The sequence below is a fragment of the Nerophis lumbriciformis genome, linkage group LG19 (genome assembly GCF_033978685.3).
Source record: "Nerophis lumbriciformis linkage group LG19, RoL_Nlum_v2.1, whole genome shotgun sequence".
NCBI lineage: Eukaryota > Metazoa > Chordata > Actinopteri > Syngnathiformes > Syngnathidae > Nerophis > Nerophis lumbriciformis.
This window is the reverse complement of record NC_084566.2, coordinates 24,299,125-24,314,124: the sequence shown is the minus strand read 5'-3', so window position 1 is coordinate 24,314,124 and position 15,000 is coordinate 24,299,125. Positions and strand designations below refer to the sequence as shown.

General features: G+C 48.2%; 2 protein-coding genes across 7 annotated transcripts in view; both read right to left on the bottom strand.

Moving 5' to 3' along the window:
• rasal2 (RAS protein activator like 2) overlaps positions 1 to 4,311 on the bottom strand; it is a 20,289-nt gene extending 15,978 nt beyond the window's left edge. For 2 of the 6 annotated variants that reach the window (XM_061979181.2, XM_061979185.2), the window contains exons 1-3: positions 3,851 to 4,311; positions 1,219 to 1,346; positions 1,032 to 1,149 (exon numbers count right to left, since the gene is read on the bottom strand). In XM_061979181.2, coding sequence (XP_061835165.2) covers positions 1,032 to 1,149; positions 1,219 to 1,346; positions 3,851 to 3,959 — 355 coding nt within the window. In that variant the 5' untranslated portion in view covers positions 3,960 to 4,311. Of the gene's footprint in view, positions 1 to 1,031; positions 1,150 to 1,218; positions 1,347 to 2,367; positions 3,253 to 3,850 lie in introns of those variants that run through there. The other 4 variants (XM_061979184.2, XM_061979179.2, XM_061979178.2 and 1 more) reach the window with 4 other exon arrangements.
• Positions 4,312 to 4,596: 285 nt separating this feature from the next.
• Positions 4,597 to 15,000, bottom strand: part of lamc1 (laminin, gamma 1) — a 46,846-nt gene continuing 36,442 nt past the window's right edge. Inside the window, exons 8-28 of the mRNA XM_061979191.2 lie at positions 13,348 to 13,484; positions 12,254 to 12,376; positions 11,979 to 12,168; positions 11,794 to 11,906; positions 11,499 to 11,720; positions 11,235 to 11,423; positions 10,924 to 11,169; positions 10,694 to 10,847; positions 10,478 to 10,620; positions 10,205 to 10,383; positions 9,975 to 10,131; positions 9,683 to 9,888; positions 7,578 to 7,657; positions 7,359 to 7,496; positions 7,154 to 7,298; positions 6,931 to 7,080; positions 6,743 to 6,857; positions 6,462 to 6,661; positions 6,235 to 6,393; positions 6,063 to 6,162; positions 4,597 to 6,003 (exon numbers count right to left, since the gene is read on the bottom strand). Of these exons, the coding sequence (XP_061835175.1) occupies positions 5,747 to 6,003; positions 6,063 to 6,162; positions 6,235 to 6,393; positions 6,462 to 6,661; positions 6,743 to 6,857; positions 6,931 to 7,080; positions 7,154 to 7,298; positions 7,359 to 7,496; positions 7,578 to 7,657; positions 9,683 to 9,888; positions 9,975 to 10,131; positions 10,205 to 10,383; positions 10,478 to 10,620; positions 10,694 to 10,847; positions 10,924 to 11,169; positions 11,235 to 11,423; positions 11,499 to 11,720; positions 11,794 to 11,906; positions 11,979 to 12,168; positions 12,254 to 12,376; positions 13,348 to 13,484 (3,403 nt within the window). The 3' untranslated portion in view covers positions 4,597 to 5,746. The remainder of the gene's footprint in view (positions 6,004 to 6,062; positions 6,163 to 6,234; positions 6,394 to 6,461; positions 6,662 to 6,742; positions 6,858 to 6,930; positions 7,081 to 7,153; positions 7,299 to 7,358; positions 7,497 to 7,577; positions 7,658 to 9,682; positions 9,889 to 9,974; positions 10,132 to 10,204; positions 10,384 to 10,477; positions 10,621 to 10,693; positions 10,848 to 10,923; positions 11,170 to 11,234; positions 11,424 to 11,498; positions 11,721 to 11,793; positions 11,907 to 11,978; positions 12,169 to 12,253; positions 12,377 to 13,347; positions 13,485 to 15,000) is intronic.

Sequence of the window (15,000 nt, the reverse complement as noted above, 5' to 3'; positions counted from 1 at the left end):
CAGGTGCATGTCTTTGGAGGTGGGAGGAAGCCGGAGTACCCGGAGGGAACCCACGCAGTCACGGGGAGAACATGCAAACTCCACACAGTAAGATCCCGAGCCCGGGATTGAACTCAGGACTACTCAGGACCTTCGTATGGCCGGGGGAGCGACTTATGCTCAGGAGTGACTTATGTGTGAAATTATTAACACATTACCGTAAAATATCAAATAATATTATTTAGCTCATTCACGTAAGAAACTATATAAGATTTCATGGGATTTAGCGATTAGGAGTGACAGATTGTTTGGTAAACGTATAGCATGTTCTATATGTTGAATGACTCTTACCATAATATGTTATGTTAACATACCAGGCACGTTCTCAGTTGGTTATTTATGCGTCATATAACGTACACTTATTCAGCCCGTTGTTCACTATTCTTTATTTATTTTAAATTACCTTTCAAATGTCTATTCTTGGTGTTGGGTTTTATCAAATAAATTTCCCCCAAAAATGCGACTTATACTCCAGTGTGACTTATAAATGTTTATTTCCTTCTTTATTATGCAATTTCGGCCGGTGCGACTTATACTCGGAAAAATACGGTGTATATATATAAATATATATATATATATTTTATTTTTTTTGTACTTGATTTTTGCTATGTACATTCTATAAATTAATTGACTGTTGATTTGTTGAAATAAGAGTATGTCAACTGTGTATGGATTTTTTTGTGAAACTTCACTTCCCATACTTTTCTCCTCGCTGGGTTGCAGGGAAAGTGATGCAAAAGCTTCCCGCAGTTTTTACATGTGGAGCAGCCCCATGCTGCACAACAAGGCATGTTTACATGGCAAAAAAAATATTCAATTAAAAGACAAATCGAATGAGGAAGTGCAATGTACGCATCTCTCCAACTGTGGCCAGCTCAAAGTTGGTACCAAACATGGCCCTCTGTTGTCACGTGAGGGATTTTGACCAATCATTTGAGGCTTGTCTGAAACTGAATTGTCCATACCCTCTCTGGACATGGTTCTGGTCTTACCTAACTTGATGGGGCCCTCTGGCTGAAAGTCAGGGAACTGTCCCTCCGAGGGGACACTGACGGTCCTACGTAGGCTGCGAGCCTTTGCTGCGTCCGATGTCTTCTCCTGGGCCTCATTCTGTGAGGATGAAAGAGCTGCATTATTCAGACGGGACTTGAAGACCACATGATGATGTCTTTGTCTCACCTGCTCATCCTTGCTGACTATAAGGAGCTGGCTGTCCGTCAACAAGCACAACTTCTTCTCCCACATGGCACCGTCTAAATATGGACTCTGGCCACACGAGAGGCGGTGGGCCGGAGGACCCTTGACATCTGAAACACAAATGCCATAATTAATGCAACTGCAGGTCAGGGTGCACCTGTAAGAGGCACGAGTCTGAAAAGATGCCTTAACTTGCGATTGAAATTTTAAGAGTTGGCCTGACTTCTTTTCTTACTTAAGAACTGCACCTTCAAAACTCCACAAAGGAATTGGATCTTAAAGGTCCGCATAAGTACAGGAGCTGTTAGTCCGTGTCAACAAAAGGCAGGAAGTACAGTACAGGCATCATGCTGCAGGTGGTCTTACGTAGCCTGATGCCACCAAGACCTGCATAGAGCTGTGGACACGCTTCTTTATGATGATGATGACTGAACACACAACCATTTGAGAAACTTGACTCTTTTCAACCTCACTGGGAATGTTGGCCACCTGTTCTCACACATGCGTGCCCAGCACACACAGGCTGCTTTGTGTGACAACCAGCAGCAAGCAGGTCTTGTCCCCATAGCAACCAGTAAACACAGCAGACATCAACCAATCAGAGTACAGAAACATTGCGTCATAACTTTATCAAGATGGATGGGATGGGATAGGCTGGGGGCGGATGTCGTCTGAGAATAGCAATGGGTGTGACCCTGACACACACACACAATAAGTACATTTCAAATCTGAGTTGTGTGTAGCAAAAAGCATCCCATTGATTTTTGTGTGTTTTTGTGAAAACGTCAAGAGTATGTCATCATGTGATCAATGACACGGGTCATGTGACACGGAGGGGAACGATGGCCTGGCCTTTGTTTCAAATGAAACAACTTCAGCCTTGTATCGACCTTACTCTGCCTTTGCATGATGGGTTGGTGTGGGAGGAGTGGTCAAAGGTCCAAAGCTGGGACTCAGGACTCGGATAAAGCGAGTCATGTGACCTGACCCTGATGTTTTATTGAGTGATGCTTGCTGAGTCATGTTTCCTAGCGAGTGGCTAGCAATAGTGTTAGCAAGTTGGAAAAAGAGAAGAGTGGCAATGTGAGAAGTTACAAAAGGTGGGCATGTCCTACGGGGAGTAGGTCCTACCAGACATTCCTTCATCAAGGTCCACACTTCTGCTAGTCCTTTGCCAGAAGCGCCAGATGGATTGTTGGTTTGGGTCTGGCTGTGCCTTCTGGAGTAGCATCATTTCCAGGACACAGGAAGTAGCGTGCTCTATATGAAGAACGTTCAGTATAGTGCGCAGATGTTCGGTTCCCGCTGGGAGAAGACCGTCACGCTGGCTCAACCTTAGTGGCTCTGTGCTCGGCTCTTCACATTCTGCGGCAGCCATCTTGGCACATTTTGTCAGCAGATAGGTTTCCAATGGCTGATGCGAAGGCGCCCTCCTGAACAGGCACCGACGCTTAGTCGTTCTGGGCCTCTGGACCGAGCCAAACATGGCGGAGCACACACCATCAGCGATCATCAAGCGGCTTCACACCGACAGTCACTGTGCCTTTTCAACGACTTCCTGTCAGGAAGTGTGGCATCAAGGGGCCAATCTGGTTCCAGCAGGCTGTGGTTCCTTTGTGAGCAGGAAGTGAGACGATGTTGATTTGATGACAAGAGTGAATGAAGGCGGCGTCTAAAAGCTTCTTCCTGTCAGGCAAGCAGCTACTTCCTACATGTGATCGCATCAGAGACACCATGTGATCACTGGAGGGTCAGCTGAGTGTGAACGCCATGTGACATGGCAGCCCTCAAAGGCCGTAAAGGCAAACAGAAAGTCCACTTCACACCGGCAGCCTCCAGAGTGTAACCCTAGGCTGGTTGAGAGCTGCCATCTTAGTATGCGCACCTGTGCAAGAGTGCGTGCATGTGACGCACTATTATTGCTATTTCCTGTCACTTCCTGCTCCAGGAAGCCTCCACTGCGGCAAAAGGAAACAATGAGACACAGTAGTAAATATAGAAGGAGAGGGCCTCTCCAGTGCTTTGGTGGGTCCAAGACCTCCATCCTGTTGAAAAACTAAAAATATCCAACATCGAGGACTCCCAGAAGTCTTTGCCGTCAGTCTGGACCACTGACCACATGGACAGGAAGTTCCTCTCCTTCATCGAATGATGGAGAAGGATGAAAACAATGAAGAATTTTCCCTAAAGTTATTTTAAGTTTGGGAAGGAAATCCTGCAGCAACTTCCTGTTGAACGCCACAGGAAATTGTCCACTTCCTGTTCCACCTCGGCAGACCAGGAAGTACGCGCCTGTGGTCACACGGGTGTTGTGCTCGCCTTCTGACGGTGACTCACGAGTTCAAGGGATGTAAGTCACTTCTGGACCGGTTCTGGTTCTAAGTGAGGAATGGATCAGAGTCCTGAGCCAAGTGAGGGGGAGGGCCTTCATCTTTGCTGAGTTCATTCACAAAATGTGACGTTACTATGGAAACCAGACTAAACAGAGAGACGCAAGTTGGTGACATCACATATGTCATCACTCACTGAACCCAGCCAGCTGACCTTTGACCTATGACGAAGAAAAGACGTGGGGAGGGAGGGGGGACGGGGACTGGGATTGGGTTCGGCTTACCGTAAACCAGGAGCCATCCCTGATATTGGCATACCGTGTCCGACAAGATTCGGTCCACTAGTCCGCCGCGTAGAGAGTCCACGTCGCCGGTGAGGGAGTCCGAGTCCATTCCCGTAACTCCAAACTTTGTTTCTTTGTACGAAAACTTCCGGACGCCAAATATCAACTTTACAACTTGACTTTTGTCCACAAAGCGCGCCAACACTTTCGCCTGCTCGCTCTAGCCGAGCTAGCTGCTAGCCCTCCGGTGGTCCGGACTGCTCCGCCTCATGGTTCCACTCCTGCGGGTCAGCTCAGTGGCCTGGAGCCACCAGCAAAGTACAGTGGCGTCTTGTCTCGTCCCCGGAAAAGAGTGGACCTATGGCGGCCGCCAAGTCCACACGAACTCGCTGGAAGTGACCGCGAGCCTGCGCGCCCCCGACAGACGTGCACGAGCCCGACACCGGAGCGCGCTCCTATGTTCTGAGGGGCGGCGAGGAGTTTACTAATCGATTAATGGTCATTATTTATTTGACCAGTTTGATTTTTTTTTAGTCACATAACACATTTTTTAGTGAAAAAGTTGACAATTTCAAAATATATAATAGCAACTATAATAACTAATCATTTGTGGTAATAACACAATCCACTTATTTCTACTTTTACTTTTCTTAACAGTCCGCCGCCACCTACTGGTCTTTTCTAAGACTGCATGTCGACTTAATGTAATCAAAAAAAATATTATCTCTGCAGTAAAACAACAACAGTCAAGTAATAAACTTTTATTATTAAATGTTATGTTGGCGAGGTCACACTGGGTGAGGTCATTAACAGGAAACAGGAAGTAGATGGGCAGCACCAACGACTGGTAGGCTACATAACTTAGAAATACTGTTGTTTATTGTACACTGTATACATATACATATACACGTGTGGCTGGAGGGAAGAGTGGTAGTGGTCCAACATGAGAACCTGTTTCAATACGTAGACGGCTTGAAGGACCACCAGGAGTGTGATTACAAACTCATATTAAGGCACAAACACTCATTAAAAAAAATAAAAATAAAAGGTTAACTACTTGTTAACTTCAGTCATGTGACTTCAGACATGCCATCAAACGATACAACAATACTCAATAGTCAGCTTAATGAAAATCCAACAAACTAACATTTGGGCCGTGGCGAGCGTGCACGTGCACCTGCAGGTTCTGTTTGAGAGGCGCGTATTTACACAAATAAAAATAAACATTCACACAAATATAATTAGCACCAGTGTATCAGAAAACAAAATGTACAAAAGTTGCATAGTGTCAGACGTGGACTCCGTGGGTGGCGGGGCTTCACGCGAGAACATATTGAGGGAACATCGGCCAGCAGAGGTGGGACATCCATACTTTGATTAGTCGCTGGCTTGGTTAGCATGATTGACTGATAGCGGGTTTAGCTTAGCATCTGCTAGCTGAAGGGTGTCCCAAGACGGCCGCCTGCTGTTCCCTCAGAATGTGGCATGGGTGAGAGTGAATCCGCATAGGCTAGAAAATCAAATCTTACAAGGCTGCACTCAGACGTCACTTCCTGTGCTGGCTGTCTTGCCGTCTACGTGAATTAACAAGCACTATGAGCAGTGGCGTGCTGCTAACTGACACTCAAGTAGCCAGCATCTCCCGGGGCATGATGGGTAATGGCAGCTTACACACAGGAAATTGGCAGTGGGAGGGACTTCCTGTGTGCAGCGAATGTGTGCAGTCACGTTGGGTTTGTGGTTCTGGTTCTGTGCACGGCTTTGCTCCGTCACTGAGTTCATTCTAGCGAAAGCACGCTAGTGGAACAAAAACAACAAACAACAAAAAAAAAAAAACAGACAAGTTTAAAAACTGCTTTTGGTACAAGTGGGCGTGTCTGCTAGACAGGGGCAGGGTTAAGGCCGCTCAAGAGACGGCGTGTTAAAGCAGCCGTCAGGTAACGTGTTCTTGATGTCGTTGAGGTTGGCGATGTCAGCGCGGATCTCGCGGATCTGCCGGTCGTAGTCATTGATCATGGCGTCCTGCGTCCGCGCCACGTCATTCAATTCCATAAGCTTTCTGTCCAGCTCACTATCGGCCATCTTGCCTTTGGCGCGCTTCAGTGACTCGTCAATCTGGTTGAGTTTGCTCAGGTCCACCTTGTCAATGTTTCCTGTGGGGACACAGCAGCTGTGACTTGATGCATTCTCGCTGCCTGCAACCAGGACTTACCGAGTTGATCCAACAAGGCGGTGATGGTGCCCAGGACCATCTTGACGGCGCTCTTGGCCTTACGGGCATTGTCCTCAGCTTCCTTGGCGTTGTCGGACGCCTGCAGTCAGGAAAAAGGAGTGTTGAGACGTGTGGAGAACATTTGAGAAACATATTGGTGGGTGGGGTCTACCATGGTGGCCATCATCATGTCCTGATCCGCCTCCGCTTTCTTCCTGCTCAGCTCCTGCTCAGCTGCACTCAATTGATCCATCATGGCATCCACCTCACCGTCCAGCTTATTGGAGTCCTCTAGGGCCTTTTCGGCGTCTTCCTTGGTCTTGGCTGACCCCTGCGAGCCACAGGGAACACAAACATGTCATTGTCACGTTATCGCTCACGTCACCTTGTCCTGCTCACCTTCTGCACATTCCCCGCGATTCGCTCAGCCTCCTCCGCCTTACTCTTTGCCTCACGGGCGTCTGCAGCCGCAGTGCCGAGCGCCGCCTCCGCCTGCCGAGTCTTCTCATTGGCGGCAGCGATAGTGGCACTGATGGACGGGATCCTCTTCAGAGCGTCCTCTGCTGCGGTTTTGTTGTCATTGACACGACGGTCGAAATCTAAAGGAAGGGTTCCAGAGTGTGTTTGAACGTTAAACTTTGAACGTTTATCAACAAATGACAAGAGGCGGGAGTCGGCACCTCTAAGGTCATCCAGGATATTCTCAGCCTCTCGGAAGGTAGACTGGCCTTTCTTAGCTGCCTCCTCGGCGAGAGCCTTGGCAGCGTCGGCTCGGGCCAGCAGCTGATCGGCGGTCTAAAGGACAGGAAGAGGTTGTCGACTAATGCGTGACAGTGGATGTGACTTGTGGCGAGTGGGGCAGACATACCTGCTGCTCACTATTTCCTTTCTCCAGAAGTTTGCGTACTTCCAGCTCTTTGGACCTCAGGTCATCTCGAAGGTCTTTGTACTCCTTCTCTGTTTTATCGATCAGCTGGTCGAGGTCTGTTGCCTCCTTCTTGATCTTGTTGGCATCCTCCTGCAAACAGGAAGTGGAAGTATTTAGAAAAAGGAAGGGGTACATAGCGTTTCTTCTGGAAGGTGGTGGTGACCTCTAAGACTTGGGTGTCAAAGGGTGGCAAGCTGGTGAGGTTGGCAAAAATCTTCAGAGCTTGGTTTCCTGCGTCCTCAGCCTCTGCCTGAACTTTGTTGGCTTGTTTCTCCAAGTTCTTGGCCAATTCCACCGCCTCATTGTACCTAAACAAAAAGCAGTGGTCAACAAGCGTGTTTAATCCCCTCACTCTGCGAAACACCTACTTCCTGTTGAGCTCGTCTATCTCCTGACTGGTCTTTCCCTCGCCGTCCAGGGTCTTGAGTAGCAGGTTGTACGCTTTGGTGGATGTGTCGTTTGCGTCTTTGGCGATCTTTTCAATTTGGTCAGCGTCCATCTTATGCCTTTATTTGAGAACAGGGCAACATGGTCAGCACCTTAATTTTTAAGTCCATTTCCACAACCTATAATGAATATCTTCTTACTTGTCCGCCAGCTTGCGGGCTTCCTCGGCCAGCAGCGTCATGTTGTTGGGATCGCCGCCGCCACTCGGTGCCTTGATGTCCTGCATGGAGACAAACAATGAAAGACGGATACTTCCAGTAGGGATACGTGCCCTAATCGATACGGTACTAATTGCTGGTACCTGGGAATCAATACTGGTACTCAACAACAGTACCAATTGTTCGTACTTGTGTGTGTTCAAATGTGTTAATTAATGCTATTTTTTTTAACATCTGTGCTGTCCAGTTATCTTGTTTTCTTACACTTCCGTGTCTCATTTGCAAGTATAGTAGCGTATTATAGTAGACAATTCCAAGACGTCAAATGGCAATAGTAGTAGGCAACAGTGTGTGTGGCCTTCTCCAGGAAAGTTTAACCATTAAGTTGAATTCATTTTATTTTTTGAACCCTACAAAGTGTTGATACTGTAAGTATTGTATTTATTACACACTTGCTGTTTGATTGCAACGTGCATCTTAGTTGTAGTTTTGACTACCAAATTTGGATGTGTTGAAATTCCATCCATCCATCCATTTTCTACCGCTTATTCCCTTTGGGGTCGCGGGGGGGCGCTGGAGCCTATCTCAGCTACAATCGGGCGGAAGGCGGGGTACACCCTGGACAAGTCGCCACCTCATCGCAGGGCCAACACAGATAGACAGACAACATTCACACTCACATCCACACACTAGGGCCAATTTTAGTGTTGCCAATCAACTTATCCCCAGGTGCATGTCTTTGGAAGTGGGAGGAAGCCGGAGTACCCGGAGGGAACCCACGCAGTCACGGGGAGGACATGCAAACTCCACACAGAAAGATCCCGAGCCCGGGATTGAACCCAAGACTACTCAGGACCTTCGTATTGTGAGGCAGATGCACTAACCCCTCTGCCACCGTGAAGCCCACTGTGTTGAAATTGTCAATTAAAATCAGTAATGTGTGGCAACTTGTCCAGGGTGTTACCCTGCCTTGTGCCCGAGTGCAACTGGGATAGGCTCCAGCCCTCCTGCGAACCCGAGAGGGACAAGCAGTAGAAAATGATAAATGGGTTGTACTTGTATAGCGCTTTTCTACCTTCAAGGTACTCAAAGCGCTTTGACACTACTTCCACATTTACCCATTCACACACACATTCACACACTGATGGAGGGAGCTGCCATGCAAGGCGCTAACCAGCACCCATCAGGAGCAAGGGTGAAGTGTCTTGCTCAGGACACAACGGACATGACGAGGTTGGTACTAGGTGGGGATTGAACCAGGGACCCTCGGGTCGCGCACGGCCATTCTTCCACTGCGCCACGCCGGATGAATGAATGATTGATTTCAATCAGTAGCATGTCTATGGCAGGTCCAATCGAACTAGCGCATTTTGAAAAGTGGAACCTTACAGCGCTGTTGAGCGCCTTCTTGCTTTGTTTGTGTGGAAAATTGTAACACTATCCAGAGCAGTGGTTCTTAACCTTGTTGGAGGTACCGAACCCCACCAGTTTCATATGCGCATTATCCGAACCCTTCTTTAATGAAAAATTAAAAGTTTTTTTTTTTTCCAAATTCAAGACAGTTATGTTTTTTTTACTGGTGTACAAAATGAACTGTGCATCATCATCACCTTGTTCAAAGAACAAAACCAACACAATGCATGAACTCACAACAAATTACACACGTGCAAATCAGTCTGACTTCTGCTGTTGCCGTATCCATAAAGCCGATAGGGAGAAGTTTTTATTTACACGATGAGTTGGGTGTGTCTTGACCTCCGCGGCGGAGGCTTCGTCGAACCCGTGAGGCTGACTCACCGAACCCCTAGGGTACGATCGAACCCAGGTTAAGAACCACTGATCTAGAAGCAGTTCGGCTGAGTCCGCTCTGAGTGCTTGACGACTTCTTTTCCGTTTAAGTGCTTGAGCCGGTGCCGAGTCTTCAACCGGACGTTGCGTCATGTGCAACAATCGTGTCAAGGTATGGCACCGCTTGATTTTACATGACTGGGTGCCCAGTCGTACCGACGGTTTTCGGTCAGTACCTATAAAATTTCCAAACTCGATACCCATCCCTAGCTTTCATCGACAACACTGAAATCACGCACCACTTTGCCAATGGCCTCTTTGGCCTTGTCCAACTCCTGGCGGGCTCGGTCAATCAGATTCTCCGCCTGGCGGACACGATTGCGGGCACGGTCCGCTTGACCCCCCGTGTCGTCTACTGTGCTGCGGATGTTCTGCAGACGGTTCCACTGCGTTGTCAGGGTGTTGTTGATGTTGTTTAGGCGCTCTATGAGGGCTCTGTCCACATCTGGCATGGTGAGTTAGGAAACATGTTCAAGGCACATTCAAGACATGATCAAGACATACTTAAGCAAGTCCAAAATGCAGCGTTACCCTTGCTGGACTGGGCCTCCTTTAGGAGGTCAACGATGGCGCGCTCGGCCTCCTTAAGCCGGTCCTCGAAGGCCTTGTCGCTCACCGTCTCCTGTCCCGATCCGAGGTTATCGATGAGTGTCTGCAACTCGTGGATCTTCTGGCGCTGTTGGTTGACCTGTGCACAGTGATCTCAGGTTAGTATCAAGTTCCGAAGCAGAGTTTGCGCGCAACGCGGTGTCTCCACTCACTTTGTCCCTGACCAGGCTGTAGCAAGATGGACACTGCTGGCATCCAGGTGCCGAGCGATTGTAGAAGTAGTTCTCCTCACACATGTCGCAGCGAGCGCCCACAAAGCCAGGCCTGCACTCGCAACGGCCATCTTCTTTGCACTGACCCGACTGGGCACCTTCGGGGTCGCAGTCACAAGCTGGAGGGGGGGGGTCAAACAGGGATCACGTAAGGGTCCCACATCGGTCAAACAATGATCAGTATATATTGTGTTCAGGCTGACGCGTACATACGTTTGCACCCGGAGGAGCTGAAGCCAAAAAAGTTGACCTCGCAGCGTTCGCAGCGCGGCCCATTGACGCCGGGCTGACACTCGCACTGTCCCGTGGTGATGTCACACTGCCCGTTTGTGGATCCGATGGGGTCACAGTTGCACCTGAGGGATTGTGAGGAGGCAGAGTGTAAGACGCATCAGCCAACTGGACGTCAGCAGGTGCAGACCGTCTTACCTTTCGCAGCCATTGCCGCTTTGCAGATTAAAAAATCCCGGCTGACAAGCGCTGCAGTCACGCTCGATCACGTTGGGAAGACACGAGCATTGACCCGTCACCTGGGAGCAGCTGGTCTGCCGGTCCACAGTGCCGAGTGGAGAACAGGAGCAGGCTGAGGAGGATGAATGAGATCCCGAGATGCTTTGCTTGTAAAGGCAAGTGAGTGCTGAGTCACGTGAGCCACTTACGCTTGCACTTGTCGGCTGTGTTTGATGCCATGGCATTGCCGTAGAAACCGTCTTTGCACCGGTCGCAGAAGAAGCCGGCGGTGTTGTAGATGCATTTCAAGCACTCGCCTGTGCCTCGGTCGCAGTTTCCCACCGCGTTGGGGTCGATGTTGTCGCTGCACTTACACGCCCGGCAGGCCAGCACTGGACCGGCCTTGCCCAGCGGGTCGCCGAAAAAGCCGTCGTCGCACACCTCGCAGCGCTTACCTGTAATGGGACACAGCGTTAGCACTGTTGTGTTGCCATGGAGATCTGGCGGGATCTGGACATACCTGTGGTGCCGGTGGGACAGTTGGTGCAGACCACCTCTCCAGTTTTGGGGACCACAGCGCACGTGGCTCCCGCAGGACACGGACATGCCTGACAGTCCACAGACGTGCCCCTGGTTGCGTCGCCATAGAAACCATCCTTGCAGCGCTCGCAGCTCAGCCCGGCTGTGTTGTGTTGACACTCACATGCACCTGGAAACGTGCACATGCAAATGTTAGCAACCCAAACAGGCATATGTCAGTATCAAGAGGTCAGCAAGCAGTCACCTGTCTGCGGGTGGCAGGAATCGCTGTGGCGGTTACAGTTGCAGGGTTCGCAGGGACTGAAAGGTCCGAGGTCAGGGCGAGCTCTGCGAAATCCTAGAGTGCATTGCTCACAGTGCTGACCCTGATAACCCTGAGGACACGTGCACTGCTCCACCCAGCGGGCCGGAACGCCCGGGCCCCGTCTTGCCGTCACTAAGGAGACATCGTCGAGGTAACCGGCACCTGGAGAGATGGGTTACAGTTAGCGAGCGTCGTAAAAGGGCACGCGACAGAAAGTGTGTTTTCCTTGCCGTACTTCTTTCGCTATATGTGCCGCGGATTTTGATGGAGGTCAGGTTGTGGAGAAGTTTCTGGAAGTCCGAGTGGCTGATGGCCGGCCTCCAGGGGTAATCGGTGCTGTCATGGAGTCTTAAGAACATCACACATTAGAGTCAGCGACATGTATTTTCATTCTGAAGGTGAAACCGGAGCAAAAGTCACCTGAACATGTATGTCTGCATATTCTCGCTGGGGTAAGCGTTGCCCTGGGCGATGAGGGGGACGGCTACACGCAGGTTGGCGCCCTCCAGAACCAGATCCTCGGCCGACAAGCGTGTGTCCCGCCGGTCGACTCGAAAATTCAGGCTCAGGTTTTGGCCGTAGCTCAGCAACTGGTTCCCCAAAAACTTGTCTGGGACACAAAAGAAGACATGTGTAATATCACTTTTTTCCTGCATACATGTCATGGGATATGCAAGGTCCACTTGGAAGAGTACCTGGAGCCACAAAGTACATCGGGAAGTAATCCTCCGAGATAAGGGAGATCTCCTGTCCGCTTGGAGACCACTGCACCGACACTTCGGAAGCATCCCGCTGCTCACCTTTCCACTGTTCCTCATCTGCACACACGCACAAGTGGGAAATCAACGACTGGGTTTAAATGGTATAATTCCCTTTAATAAGTATACTTTGTACTTTGCACTGTGTACTACTGCTGTCCCAAATCCAATACTGCCATTGCACACTTACCTGAAGTAACAATACTACAATATTTACCTTCTTCATCTCTCCTTTTTAATAGTGATTTGCAACCACTCAAGTTAACCCATTCGCCTGCCGCTACACAGCCAAGATGGTGACTATTGAGGCTGTCAAGTGTCCATCACGGCACACTCACCATTTAGCGTGTTTTGAGGACAACATCCTGGTACTGACAGTGTACTGCAATTTTCTCAATAAGAACACACATATGTACTTTAAAAGGCTAAGTGTACACATTAAGTGTAACGCACCTATGCACTCAAAAGACTTAAAGGGGCTGTTTGAAACTTGCTCACAGTTACATTTTAGCATATTTAACATACTTATGTTACCACGAGTGATTTATCAGAACACATTTGTTTTACAATTGTCTATATTTTTCCCAATTACTAAGTTAATTTAATTACACTTTTTACCGGCCCAAATAAAATGATTGGTGTTTACGGCAGTTACTTACCCTGTCTCGTCAACGCATATGCGCAGGGAGCGCGTGCACACATACAAAAACAAGAGAAGCAACGAACAATTTGCAATCATGTTGTTATGATAGTATACACAATACATTCATTGACAGCTAACACTAACTATTCAAATGGCTATTATTAGCTGACAACACTCAAAGCTAATGTGCGCACACGTGTTACGTACGTACGTAGTTACATCGTAAAAGATGTAAGAGGGCAGGACATAGGGCTTAAAATACATTTGAAAGTTAGCGCCCTCTAGGCATCTGTGTAAATGTTGCAAACAGACCCTTTAAGTGTAAGTACACATGTGAACTGATTGCAACATTTTTTTATACTAGCATGGGGCTAGTGGGCGGAGTTACCTTGAGAGAAGGAGGAGCTAACGGTGTGCACGCTGAAGCCATCGGCGCTGTGGCACACGGACGAGTGCTGGAAGCAGAAACACGGGGTGCAGCCTTGAGGGTTGTTGGCTTCCAAGTTGAAGTAGCCCAACTTACACCTACAAGTTAAACACAAGGGTTAAAAGTAATGTGCAGTTACCACTTTGTGTGTGAGTGTTTGTTAGGGGTGTGCAATCAATGAACACACAACCTGTACGTTACCTGGCGTAGAGCGCTAATTAGTTGCACTACTAAAATGTGTGCAAGCCTTTTGTTTCATTAACCTTCTTTATCTTTCCCTTGAGATGTGGAGATATTTGTTTAGTGTTACCATGGTGAGATGTAAAGTCCACTTTAATTCACAGGTAGTCACTGCAGTTTTGTAATATGCTCAGTTTTTTTTGTTGATAAGACACGTATGTCAGGCCCTGTATCTGGTTTTTATTAGCTCTGCTTCAGTCTTGTTGGGTGTAATGGTCGAGTCATTTTAAGACTGCATTTGTCTTACTTGAGCCCTGTTGACCTTTTTTAAATATGTTTTGCATCTTCAGTGTCAATGTAAACTCACTGTACCTATTGTAGCACCCGCACAGCATCGACCATTGGCCCCAACACGCCTGTTGATTAATTTTTTTGCTTGGGGTGTTATACTGTTTTGTCAAATTTCTTTAAAGGGGAACATTATCACCAGACCTATGTAAGCGTCAATGTATACCTTGATGTTGCAGAAAAAAGACCTTTTTTTTTTTAAACCAATTTCCGAACTCTAAATGGGTGAATTTTGGCGAATTAAACGCCTTTCTATTATTCGCTCTCGGAGTGATGACGTCACAACGGGAAGCAATCCGCCATTTTCTCAAACACATTACAAACACCGAGTCAAATCAGCTCTGTTATTTTCCGTTTTTTCGACTGTTTTCCGTACCTTGGAGACATCATGCCTCGTCGGTGTGTTGTCGGAGGGTGTAACAACACAAACAGGGATGGATTCAAGTTGCACCAGTGGCCCAAAGATGCGAAAGTGGCAAATAATTGGACGTTTGTTCCGCACACTTTACAGACGAAAGCTATGCTACGACAGAGATGGCAAGAATGTGTGGATATCCTGCGACACTCAAAGCAGATGCATTTCCAACGATAAAGTCAAAGAAATCTGCCGCCAGACCCCCAGGAAAAGAGAGCGGATGAGGGTATGTCTACAGAATATATTAATTGATGAAAACTGGGCTGTCTGCACTCTCAAAGTGCATGTTGTTGCCAAATGTATTTCATATGCTGTAAACCTAGTTCATAGTTGTTAGTTTCTTTTAATGCCAAACAAACACATACCAATCATTGGTTAGAAGGCGATCGCCGAATTCGTCCTCGCTTTCTCCCATGTCGCTGGCTGTCGTGTCGTTTTCGTCGGTTTCGCTTGCATACGGTTCAAACCGATATGGCTCAATAGCTTCAGTTTCTTCTTCAATTTCGTTTTCGCTACCTGCCTCCACACTACAACCATCCGTTTCAATACATGCGTAATCTGTTGAATCGCTTAAGCCGCTGAAATCCGAGTCTGAATCCGAGCTAATGTCGCTATACCTTGCTATCCGCCATGTTTGTTTGTATCGGCATCACTATGTGACGTAACAGGAA